At 36.2% G+C, this 21,191-nt stretch overlaps 1 protein-coding gene across 2 annotated transcripts in view; it reads left to right on the top strand.

The window, feature by feature from the left end:
* Positions 1–321: 321 nt before the first annotated feature.
* Positions 322–21,191, top strand: part of scarb2b (scavenger receptor class B, member 2b) — a 44,366-nt gene continuing 23,496 nt past the window's right edge. For both annotated transcript variants that reach the window (XM_052104418.1, XM_052104417.1), the window contains exons 1-2: positions 322–777; positions 17,508–17,668. In XM_052104418.1, coding sequence (XP_051960378.1) covers positions 655–777; positions 17,508–17,668 — 284 coding nt within the window. In that variant the 5' untranslated portion in view covers positions 322–654. The remainder of the gene's footprint in view (positions 778–17,507; positions 17,669–21,191) is intronic.

Here is a 21,191-nt window from a genome sequence, read left to right as displayed (position 1 = left end):
ATTTGTATGTTTTGTCATTTGTATTGTAAAAAATGTAAATTTATTTATTTTTTTCATCCTGTTTTCTTTAGATTTTGGAGAGAAATGTGACCCGTATGTTTTCATGAAATACACTCTCTCAGAATTTACACATTACAAAAGGTTAGTCAACTATGGTAGAAGCAATAAAACTCAGTCGGTCACCTTGTCTCTAACCACACACACACACACACACAGAGAGAGAGAGAGAGAGAAAGAGAGAGTTTGTCCTTCCCACTCGCTCTCGTTCAGCATGACGTGTGACCCCCACCACACAGCACTCATTCATTCAAATACTGAGCAGTGACTGGATCCAGTTGAAACACTTTTCAAGGGCTCCTGGAGCAAAATACTATTACAGGAGCAACTCGATCTGTTACAGCTCACAGTGAACAGCCTGCGGGATCTTAAACTCTTTTATTACCTCATGCAAATCTGCTGAACTTTCATCTCTCTCTCTCTCTCTCTCTCTCTCTCTCTCTTTGTGTGTGTGTGTGTGTGTGTGTGTGTGTGTGAGCTGAAAACTATCACTCACACACATTCATCATTCTAAACCTTTGAAATCATTTTCAAGGGCTGACTTTCAGTTTTGTCAGCCTCAGGTTCCTTCTGCTGCTTTATTTCAACTTCTGCACCATGAGGAAGGGCTCATGCTGTGTGTATGCCACTGGAATCATCAGTGCCCTCCTGCTGATCATGGGAATAGCACTGTATGTGTCCGGTGTCTTCCAAACCATGATACACAACAAGCTTAAGAGGGTAAGTTTTACCAGTCTTTCTGTTTTCATTTCATTTCATTAGAATATCTGTTCTGTTGTAACTATAAGAGGATTGTTATAGCACGTGTCACTGCAAACATGTACATATGCGTTGAGTTTTTGGCGGGTGAGTTTCTAGTGAAACAGGTGGGTTTGAAGCAAGCAGGATACAGCAGATGTGAACTTCTCATGTCATAAAACATCTAGCTTCTGGATATAAATTGAACTGTGAGTAAACATTCGTGGTAAGATCAACAAGAGGGCATATAGTTTCTAAATGAAATACAGTTTGAGTTGTGTGCTGTGTGAGAGCTGCACGTGGAGCATACAGTAATGTGATGATGCAGTGCAACATGCAGTCAGTATAATATGATTAGTGTTACTTGACATGCGATCAGAATAACAATAAATTATCATAACATATAATCAGAGTAGCATATATATAGTGTAATATACAGTATAATCAGATTATCATTAAATATATAACATAATTAAACAGTGTAACATACAGTATAACCACAGTAACGTGTAAAAAGTGTAACGTGTAAATAGTGTAACGTACAGTCTAATCAGAGTAACGTGTATATAGTGTAACGTACAGTCTAATCAGAGTAACGTGTATATAGTGTAACGTACAGTATAATCAGAGTAACATGTATATAGTGTAACGTACAGTATAATCAGAGTAACGTGTAAACAGTGTAACGTACAGTATAATCAGAGTAACATGTATATAGTGTAACGTACAGTATAATCAGAGTAATGTGTAAACAGTGTAACGTACAGTATAATCAGAGTAACGTGTATACAGTGTAAAGTACAGTATAATCAGAGTAACGTTTAAACCGTGTTACGTACAGTATTATCAGAGTAACGTGTAAACAGTGTAACGTACAGTATAATCAGAGTAACGTGTAAACAGTGTAACGTACAGTATAATCAGAGTAACATGTATATAGTGTAACGTACAGTATAATCAGAGTAACATGTATATAGTGTAACGTACAGTATAATCAGAGTAATGTGTATATAGTGTAACGTACAGTATAATCAGAGTAACATGTATATAGTGTAACGTACAGTATAATCAGAGTAATGTGTATATAGTGTAACGTACAGTATAATCAGAGTAACGTGTAAACAGTGTAACGTACAGTATAATCAGCGTAATGTGTATATAGTGTAACGTACAGTATAATCAGAGTACCGTGTAAACAGTGTAACGTACAGTATAATCACAGTAACGTGTAAATAGTGTAACGTACAGTATAATCAGAGTAACGTGTAAACAGTGTAACGTACAGTATAATCAGCGTAATGTGTATATAGTGTAACGTACAGTATAATCAGAGTAACATGTATATAGTGTAACGTACAGTATAATCAGAGTAACGTGTATATAGTGTAACGTACAGTATAATCAGAGTAACGTGTAAACAGTGTAACGTACAGTATAATCAGCGTAATGTGTATATAGTGTAACGTACAGTATAATCAGAGTAACGTGTATACAGTGTAACGTACAGTATAATCAGAGTAACATGTATATAGTGTAACGTACAGTATAATCAGAGTAACGTGTAAACAGTGTAACGTACAGTATAATCAGAGTAACGTGTAAACAGTGTAACGTACAGTATAATCAGCGTAATGTGTATATAGTGTAACGTACAGTATAATCAGAGTAACGTGTATACAGTGTAACGTACAGTATAATCAGAGTAACGTGTAAACAGTGTAACGTACAGTATAATCAGCGTAATGTGTATATAGTGTAACGTACAGTATAATCAGAGTAACGTGTAAACAGTGTAACGTACAGTATAATCAGAGTAACGTGTAAACAGTGTAACATGTAACGTACAGTATAATCAGCGTAATGTGTATATAGTGTAACGTACAGTATAATCAGAGTAACGTGTAAACAGTGTAACGTACAGTATAATCAGAGTAACATGTATATAGTGTAACGTACAGTATAATCAGAGTAACGTGTAAACAGTGTAACGTACAGTATAATCAGCGTAATGTGTATATAGTGTAACGTACAGTATAATCAGAGTAACGTGTATACAGTGTAACGTACAGTATAATCAGAGTAACGTGTAAACAGTGTAACGTACAGTATAATCAGAGTAACGTGTAAACAGTGTAACATGTAACGTACAGTATAATCAGCGTAATGTGTATATAGTGTAACGTACAGTATAATCAGAGTAACGTGTAAACAGTGTAACGTACAGTATAATCAGAGTAACATGTATATAGTGTAACGTACAGTATAATCAGAGTAACGTGTAAACAGTGTAACGTACAGTATAATCAGCGTAATGTGTATATAGTGTAACGTACAGTATAATCAGAGTAACGTGTATACAGTGTAACGTACAGTATAATCAGAGTAACGTGTAAACAGTGTAACGTACAGTATAATCAGCGTAATGTGTATATAGTGTAACGTACAGTATAATCAGAGTAACGTGTAAACAGTGTAACGTACAGTATAATCAGAGTAACGTGTAAACAGTGTAACATAATTAAACAGTGTAACGTACAGTATAATCAGAGTAACGTGTAAACAGTGTAACATAATTAAACAGTGTAACATACAGTATAAGCAGAGTAACGTGTAAATAGTGTAACGTACAGTATAATCAGAGTAACATGTAAAGAGTGTAACATAATTAAACAGTGTAACATACAGTATAATCAGAGTAACGTGTAAACAGTGTAACATACAGTATAATCAGAGTAACGTGTATACAGTGTAACGTACAGTATAATCAGAGTAAAGTGTAAACAGTGTAACGTACAGTATAATCAGAGTAACGTGTATATAGTGTAACGTACAGTATAATCAGAGTAACGTGTAAACAGTGTAACGTACAGTATAATCAGAGTAACGTGTAAATAGTGTAACGTACAGTATAATCAGAGTAACGTGTAAACACTGTAACATAATTAAACAGTGTAACATACAGTATAATCAGAGTAACGTGTAAACAGTGTAACGTACAGTATAATCAGAGTAACATGTATATAGTGTAACGTACAGTATAATCAGAGTAACGTGTATATAGTGTAACGTACAGTATAATCAGAGTAACGTGTAAACAGTGTAACGTACAGTATAATCAGAGTAACATGTATATAGTGTAACGTACAGTATAATCAGAGTAACGTGTATATAGTGTGACGTACAGTATAATCAGAGTAACGTGTAAACAGTGTAACGTACAGTATAATCAGAGTAACGTGTAAATAGTGTAACATACAGTATAATCAGAGTAACGTGTAAACAGTGTAACATAATTAAACAGTGTAACATACAGTATAATCAGAGTAACGTGTAAACAGTGTAACGTACAGTATAATCAGAGTAACATGTATATAGTGTAACGTACAGTATAATCAGAGTAACGTGTATATAGTGTAACGTACAGTATAATCAGAGTAACGTGTATATAGTGTAACATACAGTATAATCAGAGTAACGTGTAAACCGTGTAACGTACAGTATAATCAGAGTAACGTGTAAACAGTGTAACGTACAGTATAATCAAAGTAACATGTAAACAGTGTAACATAATTAAACAGTGTAACGTACAGTATAATCAGAGTAACGTGTAAACAGTGTAACGTACAGTATAATCAGAGTAACGTGTAAACAGTGTAACATACAGTATAATCAAAGTAACGTGTAAACAGTGTAACATAATTAAACAGTGTAACGTACAGTATAATCAGAGTAACGTGTAAAAAGTGTAACGTACAGTATAATCAGAGTAACTTGTAAACAGTGTAACATACAGTATAATCAGAGCAACGTGTAAATAGTGTAACGTACAGTATAATCAGAGTAACGTGTAAACAGTGTAACATAATTAAACAGAGTAACGTACAGTATAATCAGAGTAACGTGTAAACAGTGTAACGTACAGTATAATCAGAGTAACGTGTAAACAGTGTAACATAATTAAACAGTGTAACATACTGTATAAGCAGTGTAACGTGTAAATAGTGTAACGTACAGTGTAATCAGAGTAACGTGTAAACAGTGTAACATAATTAAACAGTGTAACATACAGTATAATCAGAGTAACGTGTAAACAGTGTAACGTACAGTATAATCAGAGTAACGTGTAAACAGTGTAACATAATTAAACAGTGTAACATACAGTAAATCAGAGTAACGTGTAAATAGTGTAACGTACAGTGTAATCAGAGTAACGTGTAAACAGTGTAACATAATTAAACAGTGTAACATACAGTATAATCAGAGTAACGTGTAAATAGTGTAACGTACAGTATAATCAGAGTAACGTGTAAACAGTGTAACATAATTAAACAGTGTAACATACTGTATAAGCAGTGTAACGTGTAAATAGTGTAACGTACAGTGTAATCAGAGTAACGTGTAAACAGTGTAACATAATTAAACAGTGTAACATACAGTATAATCAGAGTAACGTGTAAACAGTGTAATGTACAGTTTAATCAGAGTAACATGTATATAGTGTAACGTACAGTATAATCAGAGTAACGTGTATATATTGTAACGTACAGTATAATCAGAGTAATGTGTAAACAGTGTAACGTACAGTATAATCAGAGTAACGTGTAAACAGTGTAACATAATTAAACAGTGTAACATACAGTATAATCAGAGTAACGTATAAACAGTGTAACGTACAGTATAATCAGAGTAACGTGTAAACAGTGTAACGTACAGTATAATCAGAGTAACGTGTAAAAAGTGTAACGTACAGTATAATCAGAGTAACATGTATATAGTGTAACGTACAGTATAATCAGAGTAACGTGTAAACAGTGTAACGTACAGTATAATCAGAGTAACGTGTAAACAGTGTAACATGTAACGTACAGTATAATCAGAGTAACGTGTATACAGTGTAACGTACAGTATAATCAGAGTAAAGTGTAAATAGTGTAACGTACAGTATAATCAGAGTAACGTGTATATAGTGTAATGTACAGTATAATCAGAGTAACATGTAAACAGTGTAACATGTAACGTACAGTATAATCAGAGTAACGTGTATACAGTGTAACGTACAGTATAATCAGAGTAATGTGTAAACCGTGTAACGTACATTATAATCAGAGTAACATGTATATAGTGTAACGTACAGTATAATCAGAGTAATGTGTAAACAGTGTAACATGTAACGTACAGTATAATCAGAGTAAAGTGTATACAGTGTAACGTACAGTATAATCAGAGTAATGTGTAAACCGTGTAACGTACATTATAATCAGAGTAACATGTATATAGTGTAACGTACAGTATAATCAGAGTAATGTGTAAACAGTGTAACATGTAACGTACAGTATAATCAGAGTAATGTGTAAACCGTGTAATGTACATTATAATCAGAGTAACATGTATATAGTGTAACGTACAGTATAATCAGAGTAACGTGTAAACAGTGTAACATGTAACGTACAGTATAATCAGAGTAACGTGTATACAGTGTAACGTACAGTATAATCAGAGTAATGTGTAAACCGTGTAACGTACATTATAATCAGAGTAACGTGTATACAGTGTAACGTACAGTATAATCAGAGTAACGTGTAAACAGTGTAACATGTAACGTACAGTATAATCAGAGTAACATGTATATAGTGTAACGTACAGTATAATCAGAATAACGTGTAAACAGTGTAACGTACAGTATAATCAGAGTAACATGTATATAGTGTAACGTACAGTATAATCAGAGTAACATGTATATAGTGTAACGTACAGTATAATCAGAGTAACGTGTAAACAGTGTAACGTACAGTATAATCAGAGTAACGTGTAAACAGTGTAACATGTAACGTACAGTATAATCAGAGTAACGTGTATACAGTGTAACGTACAGTATAATCAGAGTAACGTGTAAACAGTGTAACATGTAACGTACAGTATAATCAGAGTAACATGTATATAGTGTAACGTACAGTATAATCAGAGTAACGTGTAAACAGTGTAACGTACAGTATAATCAGAGTAACGTGTATACAGTGTAACGTACAGTATAATCAGAGTAACGTGTAAACAGTGTAACGTACAGTATAATCAGAGTAACGTGTAAACAGTGTAACGTACAGTATAATCAGAGTAACGTGTAAACAGTGTAACATGTAACGTACAGTATAATCAGAGTAACATGTATATAGTGTAACGTACAGTATAATCAGAGTAACGTGTAAACAGTGTAACGTACAGTATAATCAGAGTAACGTGTATACAGTGTAACGTACAGTATAATCAGAGTAACGTGTAAACAGTGTAACGTACAGTATAATCAGAGTAACATGTATATAGTGTAACGTACAGTATAATCAGAGTAACGTGTATATAGTGTAACGTACAGTATAATCAGAGTAACATGTATATAGTGTAACGTACAGTATAATCAGAGTAACATGTATATAGTGTAACGTACAGTATAATCAGAGTAACGTGTAAACAGTGTAACATGTAACGTACAGTATAATCAGAGTAACATGTATATAGTGTAACGTACAGTATAATCAGAGTAACGTGTAAACAGTGTAACGTACAGTATAATCAGAGTAACGTGTATACAGTGTAACGTACAGTATAATCAGAGTAACGTGTAAACAGTGTAACGTACAGTATAATCAGAGTAACGTGTAAACAGTGTAACGTACAGTATAATCAGAGTAACATGTATATAGTGTAACGTACAGTATAATCAGAGTAACGTGTATACAGTGTAACGTACAGTATAATCAGAGTAACGTGTAAACAGTGTAACGTACAGTATAATCAGAGTAACATGTATATAGTGTAACGTACAGTATAATCAGAGTAACATGTATATAGTGTAACGTACAGTATAATCAGAGTAACATGTATATAGTGTAACGTACAGTATAATCAGAGTAACATGTATATAGTGTAACGTACAGTATAATCAGAGTAACATGTATATAGTGTAACGTACAGTATAATCAGAGTAACATGTAAATAGTAGAAAAAGGCAATTCGGGACTCTTCAGTTACTTTTTTTCAGGAGCCACATTATCCAAATGAAAACTTGATGGGTGCCAAATATTTTTCTGTACTTATCTTTCATTGTAAGTAACAAGTGAAGATATAAAATCAATGCTAAATACCATTAATACTGTTGTTTACATTATAATAGTCTGCGATATTCATTTAACATTTTTGAAGGTCTGGCCATAAACTAATAAAAAAAAAAAAGATGACTTTATAACCTTTACTAACAAATAGGTTTTGATATTATATAGCTTTACTTTGAAAATATAAACAAAATGATAATTTTAGGGCTATTATTTACAAACCATGAAAACTATGAGGTACATTTAGATCTGCTATAGCCCATATCACAGCTGTTTACAGAACCAAACAGTCAGGATATCTTCATGTATGCAGGTTGAGTGATGCTTCACATTATCACTGTTTACAAGCATTACAGACACTGAACAGAAAAGACACACATGTTTAACTCAAGAAAATTTTCTATGCATTTACTTTAAAGGGTCACTTTGCATCATTCATTTGATTAATTTCAACTGTTGTACATTTTTACATAGATTTGACTGCACTCTGCACCACAGCTAAGCAATAAAAATGTTTGATTGAATAAGATGTGATCAAACATGCCTAAACTGTGCTGGTTCTTGTTTTGGAAAGCAGTATGACTGAACAATGGCTAGAAAAATGTAAACATGCACATTCTGATCCTGGTCTCTGCACTAACTGATGACCAATGATTCTGAACGCTGTTGCATTTGCGGCTGAGTGTTGTTGAACTCACTGCTGAGTTTTAAAAGTGCTGTAAGCGATTTCAGCCGTTCTACTTCCACGAGACTGAGCCGTTGGTTTCGCCCCTCTTTCTAAAACACAGAACTACAAAGATACCAAAATGAGCTTTATTGAAAAAATTAATCAACAATCCCAAGGGATCTCAAAAAAGGGAAAAAGTGAACTGAAACTACGGGTCAAAGGTTTTGATACACTTGACTGAATGTTTCTCATGATCTTAAAAATCTTTTGATCTGAAGGCGTATGCTTAAATGTTTGAAATCAGTTTTGTAGACAAAAATATAATTGTGCCACTTATTCATTTATTTAATTATAAAACTAAAATTTTATAATAAAAAACGTTTTTGAAATTGATGACTTGGACCAAATAATAAAGAAAAGCAGCAAGAAGTGCCCAACATAGATGGGAACTCCTTCAATTCTGTTTAAAAAGCATCTCAATTTGAGTTCATGTCTGCAAATTCTAGACAAAGGGAGACAACTTTGAAGATGCTAAAATATAACAGCGTTTTGATTTATTTTGGATATTTTAGGAACATAATTCCCATAATTCCATTTATGTAATTCCATAGTTTTGATGACGTTACTATTAATCTCAAATGTCAATCCATCCATCCATCTTCAACCTCTTATCTGAAGTCGGGTCGCGGGGGCAGCAGCTCCAGCAGGGGGCCCCAAACTTCCCTATCCCGAGCCACATTAACCAGCTCTGACTGGGGGACCCCGAGGCGTTCCCAGGCCAGTGTGGAGATGTAATCTCTCCACCTAATCCTGGGTCTTCCCCGAAGCCTCCTCCCAGCTGGACGTGCCTGAAACACCTCCCTAGGGAGACGGCCAGGGGGCATCCTTACCAGATGCCCAAACCACCTCAACTGACTCCTTTCAACGCAAAGGAGCAGCGGCTCTACTCCGAGCTCCTCACGGATGACTGAGCTCCTCACCCTATCTCTAAGGGAGAAGCCCGCCACCCTTCTGAGGAAACCCATTTCGGCCGCTTGTACTCGCGACCTAGTTCTTTCGGTCATGACCCAGCCTTCATGACCATAGGTGAGGGTAGGAACAAAAATTGACCGATAGATCGAGAGCTTTGCCTTTCGGCTCAGCTCTCTTTTACGTGACTAACGGTGCGATAGAGCGAGTGCAATACCGCCCCGCTGCCCCGATTCTCCGGCCAACCTCCCGCTCCATTGTCCCCTCACTCGTGAACAAGACCCCGAGGTACTTGAACTCCTTCACTTGGGGCAATACCTCCTTCCCTACCTGGAGTACGCACTCCATCGGTTTCCTGTTGAGAAAATAATCTGTTTTATTTCTCAAATGTGAATTTTTTTTATTATAATAAAGAATGAGTGTGTTTGAAAACTTTTGACCGGTAGTGTATATCAAAGTCATTAGCATGCATTGTTATTTTTTCACAAATAATTTTAACCCTATAAATTATTTAGTTTATATTATTTAGATTATTTAATGTCAGAATGTTCAAAGCTCTGATGTTTTTTGGGGTGTGCATGAATGTAAATGTAACGGAGATTGACAGATATTCAGTGTTCATATCGATCTATTTAAAATGGTGCAAAAAGTGACTCTTATGATGGGATAGACGACAGCTTATTTTAAGTTAAAGTGACAGTAATTATTATAGTATTACTGATATTTTAAAAAGAGTATTTCTGAATATAAGCAACTCGTGCTTGATTTAAATGTTGTATATTATTTTATTGAAAACTCCCCTTTGAAATGCATGTATTAAATATGATACAAGAGGAATATCTCTCAATCTCCGTTACATTTACATTCATGCACACCCCAAAAAACATCAGAGCGTTGAACATTCTGACATTTACATTTGATAAGATATATTTAAATTGTGATTAATGACCTTTAAAGCCTAATGTATCAAATATGATTTTTGTTTGTCTAATTGTTTAATAAAAAATAAAAAAGGTATTTTCTGACATTTTTTTCATATGTCAGGCTTTTTAGAGTTAATGATATCAGTTAATCAAAACTCTCCTAGCGTTCTGTGTGTTGACAGACCAAACACTCTTTCTCAGTTAACAGGAAACACATTGTGTGGATTTGCTGGATGTGAAGCCTGTGTTGATTCATTGCTCTCTGTGTGTGTATGTGAATGTATGCGTGTGTGCTATGGGTGTGGAGATAGCCATTTGAAAGTCCCCTTAATTTGAGCTCATCTGCCATAAGATTCTTTTATGTTTATCTAGTTCATCTACAAAATCCTCATAATAGCTCAGTGTGAGTATTTTTGTCTGTCCCAAGGGTTTCATATCTTTGATATTCTGTTTATTGATTCAGAGATGGTTATTGTATTCTTTGGCCTGTCTCAGTAGTTTCAATACACTTCACTTCAAGGTGAGGAAAGGCAAGTTTATTTATATTGCACACTTCATACACAATTGCAATTCAAAGTGTTACATATGCATGATAAATAAAGAAATAGTATAAATAAAAGGACATGCATTGAAATAAAATCAAACTAAATGATACATTTATCTGTTCAATACTAAAACCAAAGTGACTGAGTTCTCTTAGTATTTTTCCAGCAATAACTAGAGTAGTAATTTAACTGTGTAAAGATGCCGACGTCACACCCACAGTGTATAACGGCACATGCTGATCCAGGAATGAGTTTGGTTTGAACCCTCATGTTTAAAGTCTCTGCTGATTATATCTATGGGCTTCAATACATCAAAGCCCTTCAGATAAACCTTGGTTTATCTTGCTGTCCTCTGGGAGCATATTTAATAGATGTTTGTAAATCGAAATATTGTCTGTTTGTTGCACCACATTAAAATATGGGTGAAATATGACGCGTTCTTGACAGGTCTCTCGTGACTCTGGTTTATGTCCACTGATTTGTCTAACCTCATTTTATAAGTCATTTTAAAGAAACAGCTCAGCACTCTTTAACACTAGAGAAATTCAAGGGTTTGTGTGCCACACCCATCTATAAAAGCTGTATATTTATAAACAACAAACATCCTAACTGATACGTAATCCTGAGTTTTATATATTTACAATCAGGCTTCATTTTTGTGGTGTGGCTTTCTTCCCTTCAGCCTTTCATCGAGTTTAAAATAGACTGATCTGAGAACAACAGAACCACATTAAAGTGTTTGCAATGAGTTGGGTTGGGAACTGAGTACCCGTTCTTGTTCAGAACTGGCTCCATAAAATCAACAACAACGACAACAAAAAAACAGAACAGTATGATTTTCATGACTTTCAGCTCCGACTTTCAATCCAATGCACGAAACACACAGCAAAACCAGTGTAGTCTGATTCCCGAACAAATTAATCTTAAGCTAACAACACACAAACAATTATATTATTTAATGTATTGAAAATCATCGAACACATCCCACTAAACATTCACGGGCTGTGAAAAAGTAAGTGAACCCCATAGGTTAAAGACGTAAATGAAGGCTAATTAGAGTCAGGAGTTGGCAAACCTGGCATTCAATTAATGAAATGAGATTGTAGGTGTGGGTTGGAGCTACTTTGACTTATAAAAAGCACTCCAAAGTTTTGAGTTTCCCATTCACAAGAAGCATCTGCTGATGTGGACCAAGAGATCTCAGATGACCTACGATCAAGAATTGTTGCTTTGTATAAAGCTGGAAAGGGTTTTAAAGTTGTCTTGAAGAGTTTAGATGTTCATCTGTCCACAGTTAGACAAACTGTCTATAAATGGAGATGATTTAGTACTATAGGTACTCTCACTAGAAGTGGCCGTTAGATGTTCATCTGTTCACAGTTAGACAAACAGTCTATAAATGGAGATGATTTAGTACTATAGGTACTCTCACGAGAAGTGGCCGTTAGATGTTCATCTGTTCACAGTTAGACAAACAGTCTATAAATGGAGGTGATTTAGTACTATAGGTACTCTCATGAGAAGTTGCCGTTAGATATTCATCTGTACACAGTTAGACAAACTGTCTATAAATGGAGATGATTTAGTACTATAGGTACTCTCACTAGAAGTGGCCGTTAGATATTCATCTGTTCACAGTTAGACAAACTGTCTATAAAGGGAGATGATTTAGTACTATAGGTACTCTCACTAGAAGTGGCCGTTAGATATTCATCTGTTCACAGTTAGACAAACTGTCTATAAAGGGAGATGATTTAGTACTATAGGTACTCTCACTAGAAGTGGCCGTTAGATATTCATCTGTTCACAGTTAGACAAACTGTCTATAAAGGGAGATGATTTAGTACTATAGGTACTCTCTCTAGAAGTGGCCGTTAGATGTTCATCTGTCCACAGTTAGACAAACTGTCTATAAATGGAGATGATTTAGTACTATAGGTACTCTCACTAGAAGTGGCCGTTAGATATTCATCTGTCCAGTTAGACAAACTGTCTATAAATGGAGGTGATTTAGTACTATAGGTACTCTCACTAGAAGTGGCCGTTAGATATTCATCTGTCCACAGTTAGACACACTGTCTATAAATGGAGGTGATTTAGTACTATAGGTACTCTCACTAGAAGTGGCCGTTAGATATTCATCTGTCCACAGTTAGACAAACTGTCTATAAATGGAGATGATTTAGTACTATAGGTACTCTCACTAGAAGTGTCCGTTAGATATTCATCTGTCCAGTTAGACAAACTGTCTATAAATGGAGGTGATTTAGTACTATAGGTACTCTCACTAGAAGTGGCCGTTAGATATTCATCTGTCCACAGTTAGACACACTGTCTATAAATGGAGGTGATTTAGTACTATAGGTACTCTCACTAGAAGTGGCCGTTAGATATTCATCTGTCCACAGTTAGACAAACTGTCTCTAAATGGAGATGATTTAGTACTATAGGTACTCTCACTAGAAGTGGCCGTTAGATGTTCTTCTATCCACAGTTAGACAAACTGTCTATAAATGGAGATGATTTAGTACTATAGGTACTCTCACTAGACGTGGCCATTAGATGTTCATCTGTCCACAGTTAGACAAACTGTCTATAAATGGAGATGATTTAGTACTATAGGTACTCTCACTAGAAGTGGCCGTTAGATGTTCATCTATCCACAGTTAGACAAACTGTCTATAAATGGAGGTGATTTAGTACTATAGGTACTCTCTCTAGAAGTGGCCGTAAAGAAGAACACTAGAGTGACAGATAAAGACTTGAAGGAATCATTTTAACTGGTGAGCTTCTCTGTTCATGAGACTACTATACAGAAAACATTAAAAAAGTATGGTGTTCATAGCAGGACATCATTAAGGAAGCCGCTGCTTTCCAACAGAAACATTTATGCATGCCTGAAGTTTGCCGAAGATCACCTTGACACTCCACAACACTACTGGGAACATGTTTTGTGGACTGATGAAAGTAAGTGACATAAACAGGGCACCGCATACCAACATGAAAACATCATCCCAACGGTGAAGTACGATGGAGGGAGCATCATGATTTGGGGCTGTGTTGTGTTATACTTGATGAGATCACATTTTATGACTAATTAATGCAGAAAGCCAGCTAATCCCAAAGGGGTCACATACTTTTTCTTGCCACTATACACTAGTTAGGGTCAATTATTGGATTTCATTTCTGCCTATCAAAAGGCTATACAAATTACAAGAATTATTACATGTATTTATACATTTGTTAAATCTGCTCTGTTGAAATCTGAAATGATCTCATCATTTGTAAATGCAGTAAGAATTTTATCTCTTATTTTCAAATCACTCTTCCTCAAAAGTACTAAAAGAATTGTTAATGGTGCTGTTAAGGAACCATAATCATTACATTTGTTATGATCCCTTTCCCTGGAAATGATTCAGTTCTGAACCCGCTTTGAATAAAACCATCAATGATTCAACAGAGTTTAACTGTATGCAAATGAACAGTGATGTGATGCAGCAACAACCAATGGGAGTAAAGAGCATTTTCTGCTGGTTTATTCAACATAATCGGCAGATCATGTGAGCCCCTGTCTGCACCGCCATTGGTAGTTGCAGCATCGTGTCACTGATCATTTGCATGAAGTTGCTAAAAACGTTTAAAAACATTTTCTCATTGGCAACGGTGGCCATCACTCATCTTCAGTATTATGAATTATTTTAAGTTGTGTTTTTTGCAGCCAATTAAGCCATTTTGACTAGACAAACAAAGTGCAACAAGATCATTTGTTGGTCTCTTGAGTTTTACTTTTGTTTCTGTTTGAGTCATATAGCGTGCGGATAATACAGTAGTCACGTTCAAACGGGCCTTGAGTTACTACGACCCGGAAAACATGCGCTGACCTTCGGTGACAATTAAAGAACAGTAAATGACGCAGAATTACTGCAGGAAACTCTTTGTCGCTTGTGCAATATTTATGTATTTGTTTATTTCTTTGTACTCACATGGCTGGAGTTTGACACGTGAAAACAGCTTCTCTTTTGGCCATTAAAAAAGCCTAAAATCCAGCAAAGCTTAGATTTGAATAAACAGCTCATTGTTCAGAACACTTATAAAGCATTTTTTTTCTTTCTTTCGGGGAAGTCGCTGGGTTTCTACGTGAGTAGAGAAGTGAAACTCGCCCCAGTTTATTTCCGGAATGGCTATAATCCAAAGCCATTGGTCATGTTATCTTGAAGGTGTGTGGGGTGTGTGTGTGTGTGTGTGTTAGTTAATCAGGGTCATTCAGTACACTTCACTAACTGTGTGCTGTTAAAATGAGTGTAAGTGTGATTTCTGTGGTTTAGCTGTGAGGGAACTGCATTGCAGTGTATTGTGGTTCATAACGTATATTTGCTGACACAATCTGCATTTATGTGATAGCTACGAATTTATGTGCTTATGTGGTAATTAAAATGCACCTTACGTAGGCTGAAAAATACTTGATTTCTATCACATGTCCCATCTGGGCTTGTTTTGCTTATCAAACAGTGTTAAGATGTCCTTTCTCCATCATATGATCATGGAAGCGCTGTTTTGTGTGTACGTCCGCGTAATGACTCCGGGCGGACGCATCACAAAGGTTCCGCCCTTCAAACCAGTATTTATGTTTATTAACGGTAAATGCGTTAATCGCGACTGTATTATTCGCCTTTTCTAATAAATCGTATGCGTTAACTCGTTAATTCTGACAGCTCTAAAAAAAATAAATCAAACTATTTGAATGCACATTAACTAATGATCTGTTAAGCCTTCTATAAATTATAATATATATGTTTGTTAAATTTTTATTTTTTTATAAAAATGAGTTTACCACCTGCTTTCCTCGGGCGGTAATAGCGTGATGTTTATTGCGCCGGGAATATAGCATAGAGTTTTGTCATCTATAAGGAGCCTAATATACACAGAATGTAGTCTTTTTGCATGGAAAGGAATGACAATGACTGACTTAATTTAACCATATCAACTCAAAAGGGGGCGCTATATCGCGGAAAACGTTTACGCTTAAAATGCTCAATTTCCCGAATATATATCAGTCAGGTATATGAGGTATCGTTTGAAAGCTTAGAATCTGAACTTTTCATAAATAACCATCACTTGTGCATTTATGTTTCTTAAAATAACAAAATAAGGCCTTAAAATATCTGCGTCGCAAATAGGCACCACCTAGTGGCCATGTGGTAGAAATATTCATATGAATGTAAAAGTCTTTAAAATAGCACTTAAATAGACAAAATATATATTAAATGAAAGATCTTATTCTCAGTAATGTGACTGTACAGTTTTATTTTTTTGCCCTAATACCACAATTTGAAAGATTTTCAAAACAATCACAAAATGAAATATGATATTTGTAAGTCATCACATACAAACGTCTCTTTTATGCATCGATCACTGCTGCTATAAGCCCCAAATAGCTAAAATATCATTGTTTACTTGTCTGTGAGCTTGCTTGCGTGAATAATACAATGTTATATCTTAGATATTCTGAACAAAATATGCAATCCTGCAGGAAAAGCATGCTAAAGAAATATAGTATATATATATATATATATATATATATATATATATATATATATATATAATATAAGTTATAGACTATTAAGGATTAAATGTAATAGAGTAAAGGGGAGGATATCAGCTTTCTAATAACACCTAGATTGAGCTTATAGTCCACTCAGAGGCCGAGATATTCAATGAAATAATGGGGGTGGTGCATAAACTGGAACAGCTCTGTTTGCTATGAAATGGACCAGACTTTATCTTCATAGTCAAACGTCTGGACACACTAGCGGTCTTGTGAAATCACAAATCAGAGTGCTGCCGTTAAAACACATTTCTTGGTCTGGATCTCTGTTCTTGGTGCTCTCTGGCCTTTTTTCTGTCGAAGGCACGGATCTCCCCCATGGTCGATCTAGCAGACTGCCAGATCTGTCCCAACACACCTTACGGGTCCAACCGGCACCAAGGGTTTGGGGTGATTGCACGCGGGTCAGAGGTTATCCGAGTCTGGTGTTACACTTGACCCAACAAAGCTGTTTCAGAAACTTTTGTAATAAAATATGTCTTCATATTTTTGCCTCCCTTTTATGATTGACGTCATGTGTGAATGTCTTAATCTTTAATCTTTCCTTGTTCTCGTGAAACTGTTTCTGTAATGGCACTTTGTCAGAAGATCTAGTGGTCTGATGGACCCACAACAAACAGGATCACTGAACTTTATCAGTTTGTGAAGAATTCGCCATATTTGGAAATGCTCAGCTTAAATGAGCAGGCAAAAGTTGAAAAGGAGGTCATGTCCTCCATATGGTGGCCATATGATCTCAGGTTACACCAAAGGGCCTAAATGTCACCATTACAGGATAAACTGACCACATGTGAACGACTGTTCATTTAAAACGTGTATCTGCTAAACGTTTATTTTGTACACTTTTAGGATTATACTAGCACTTGACCCTCATACACATCTTTGTCCTTGTACGTTTAGGAGATCACGCTGACAGAAGGAAGTAAAGTCTTCGCCACATGGAAGAATCCTCCCCCTCCAGTTTTCATGGAGTTCTTCTTCTTCAACGTCACAAACCCTGAAGCGTTTCTGAAAGGAGAAGCCAAACCCAGTGTTACTGAAATGGGGCCGTACACCTACAGGTATGAGACGAAAGACAAACCGCTTTGATCAAACGCATGGTTTCCATGAAATTAAGAAAATAAGCCAGTGTACTTGTGCAAGTAGTCATAAAAGTAGCAGCCTGGACACAGTATGCACGCTAAAACCAATTGTGCCATAACACAGTGTCCTAACAAGCCACAATGTGATAAAGTGCTGCAACTGGACATTTTGGCAGAAGATTATCTCCCTTAGTTGGCTTAAAAGAGAAAGCATATTATAGAGACAGTCTTGTATGTTAAGCGCTCCTTTTGGGAACGCTGAGAATGCAACAATTTATTGCAGTGTGACACATTTTGGAATGCAATGACGCATGAAATCGATCTTGTGTTGCAGGCATCAAGGCTAGGGTATATGTGCTGTTTTATCTAGTGCCTTAGTACTAGTCCAGTCATAGTATACTCTTTTGACCTTGAACCATACAGACACTTCCGACACATGTACCGTGTTAATCTTAACATAAAATATAGCTGCAAGGGGCTCAAGCGGCTCAGGGCCTATTATTGATCTAGGGAGTCCAGAGAATTGTACTGCACTGGTTTTTGTCGAGGTTGAGTGAAAAACCCTGGACTATTTTTGAGCCAAAGTTCTTCAGAATGAGGAGATCTATGGGGCAGTTGGTAGAGCGGGTTAGCCACTAATCGCAGGGTTGGTGGTTTGATTCCCGGCCCATATGTTGAAGTGTCCTTGACACTGAACCCCAAGTTGCTTCCAATGGCAGGCTAGGACCTTGCATGGCAGCTCTGCCGTCATTGGTGTATGAATGTGTGTGTGAATGGGTGAATGAGACGCAGTGTAAAGCGCTTTGAATACCACTAAGGTTAAAAAGGCGCTTTATAAGTGCAGACCATTTACCATTTACCATTTACCATGTCATATGATATGAATAACACGTGTCTGCATGAAACACAGCCTCATATGCAAACATTCAAACGCATGTAAAACGCAAGAGCACAAACATTCCTAACTGTTATAGCGCCACCTATTGTCCGATCGCCACACGACTTTGCATGCTTCTTCAAAATGTTATCTTGCATATGCGTGTTCAATTTTATGACAATCAGACCTTTCATTTAGGAGCTATTGGCTTTTGTGTGATCTATGCCACACCCAGATCTTGAAATAACCGTGTTATAGCCATGCCAAATAAAACGTTCGACTTTGTTTGATATACAAGGTTTTGAGGTTTGGTTCCGATTGGGCGAACGACCTAGGACAAGTTCGCAAAAGTAGGTTGGGTGTATGATGCACAGTTCAAGAGTAATGGCCCTAAAAGTATTATTTTTTGTTTTGTTAACTATAGCACCCCCACATTGGCCGATTGGGGCGAGACGATGTGTATATGTGGCCGGCTGGAGTACTACCATTCCCCAAAATGTCATGTTTCTAGGCCATCGGTTTGGCCTGCACGATCAGTTTTATGGCAGAATAATAATTAGCAATTACAATAGGGTTTCAGCATTCATGCTTGAACCTCCAAAAATGTCAACAAAGACGTGACGAAAAGGATGAATCATGGCAATAATCAAATGGCATTACTATTAATTTTTTAAAGAAAGATCAATCTACGCAGAAAGAATAATCCAGTCATAGTAAGTTTGTGTGTTTACAGGTTAATTACCGCACTCAAACACATTCTATATATGTTAATATTGACTTAAATTTAAAGGACGTGGACTGTCTGCATGCAGCCCAGTTTTTCTAGACACGTCGGACAGTCCTTGTCCCAGTCGTTTATGTTAGGCGTACTGTGCAAGAGACTGAAGTACACTTTGGCCTGTAGTCTTCAGGAGTTGTACTACATCCTACTTTGCTAATGCTAATTGTAGGCGTTTTGCTTTGGTATGTAAGAGTTCTACCAACTCCTCCCATGTGATACAGACATAATGAGGTCAGAGTCACATGTTTAAAATCATCTTAAACACATTGTTTATGTCTTGTCTCTATACCTTTGAAACAGTTTAGTATATAATCCAGGCATATGAGGTACTATTTAAAAGCTTAGAATCTGAGCTTTTCAGAGATAACCATCACTTCTGCATTTATGCTTTGAAAAATAGCAAAATAAGGCCTCAAATCATTCGCGTTGAAAATTAGCGCCCCCCAGAGGCCATGGGGCACCATATTTATATGAAAATAAAAGTTGTTCGCATAGCACAAACATGGGCAAGTCATATATCAAATTAAAGCTCTTATTCTCAGAAATGTGACTCTATAGTTGATTGTGTTGCCCTAATTCCACAGTTCAAAAGATTTTCAAAAGAATCACAAAGGGAGATATGATTTCTGTAAGTCATCAAATATAAATGTCGCTTTTATGCTGCGATAACTGCTGCTGTGAGCTCCAGAGCTAAAAACTTTATATCTCATTTTACCTTAAGGAGTTATCTAAGAAATTAGCCATTGTGTACTTGTATGTGAGCTTGCTTGATGGAATGATCAAATGTTATATCTTAGAAGTCCAGAACAAAATATGCCACCCAGATGGAAAAACATGCTAAATGTGTTTTCGACTACTGTGGATAAAACTATTTTATATCATCACAAATTGGAGGATCTTTCTAATGACACTTAGATTGGGCTTCTAGTCCACTCAGAGGCCGAGATATTCAATGAAATAATGAGGGTGGTGCTTGAACTGAAAATTAGACTGAATGTCTATGGATGAGCACATCTGTGAGGGGTAAAATGTAACGCATTAAGGGCTAAAATTAAACAGATCTGTTTATTTTGATGAAATGTGATTTTCTAGACTTTATGTCAATAGTAAAAAGTCTAAATGAGTTCAAACTGTGTTTTGGAGCATAGTTAACCAGCCCTAACCTGGTCACTCTCAAGGTTACCAGCTTGGAACCGCTTGGACCAATTGTTGGCTATAATGGTCCAACTTCGAGCTAGAAATAATGTAAAACCAGGTAACATCAGAAGAAGCTGCTTAATCAGATTATAACTGCAGGGATGTTTTCATATGACGTGTGAATATAAGACTCAAGATAAGACTCTGGATTTAGTTCTTTGTAGCTGTTAAGCACATACACATTGACTGTGTATACTGAAGTCTAGTTACCCCTAAACCAGTTCTCACATACACACACAGCTGTCGTGTTTAATCAGCTGTAGCGGAGGGTGGCGTGTTTGCTGACAGATGTTGAGCCGCTATCATGCTGACTTCATGTTTTCATGGCACACCTTATATAAACATCAAAGTCTGTGGCAGGTAACTTAACAAACGGACAATCATTTCTATGCTTTCTACCACTCAACCAAGGAATGTGCTAGCGGCTGACCTATATACCGCTAGTGTGATTTCTTTGCATTAAACTTGAGCAATTCAAAACCCTCGCCAGTAATCGATATGATCTCTCAATAACCATCGTCTAATGTTTGGATCACTCATAGTTAGCAGATAGTCATAATTCTACATGAATTTGACCTGGTGCTGATGACCTTTGATGTCACATGATCAAACAGGTGAATCACCTTAACAGCACATTTGACTGTTCT

The sequence above is a fragment of the Xyrauchen texanus genome, chromosome 34 (genome assembly GCF_025860055.1).
Source record: "Xyrauchen texanus isolate HMW12.3.18 chromosome 34, RBS_HiC_50CHRs, whole genome shotgun sequence".
NCBI classification, from domain to species: domain Eukaryota; kingdom Metazoa; phylum Chordata; class Actinopteri; order Cypriniformes; family Catostomidae; genus Xyrauchen; species Xyrauchen texanus.
Note: the sequence above shows the minus strand (reverse complement) of the source record. Positions and strands in the feature narration are given on the sequence as shown.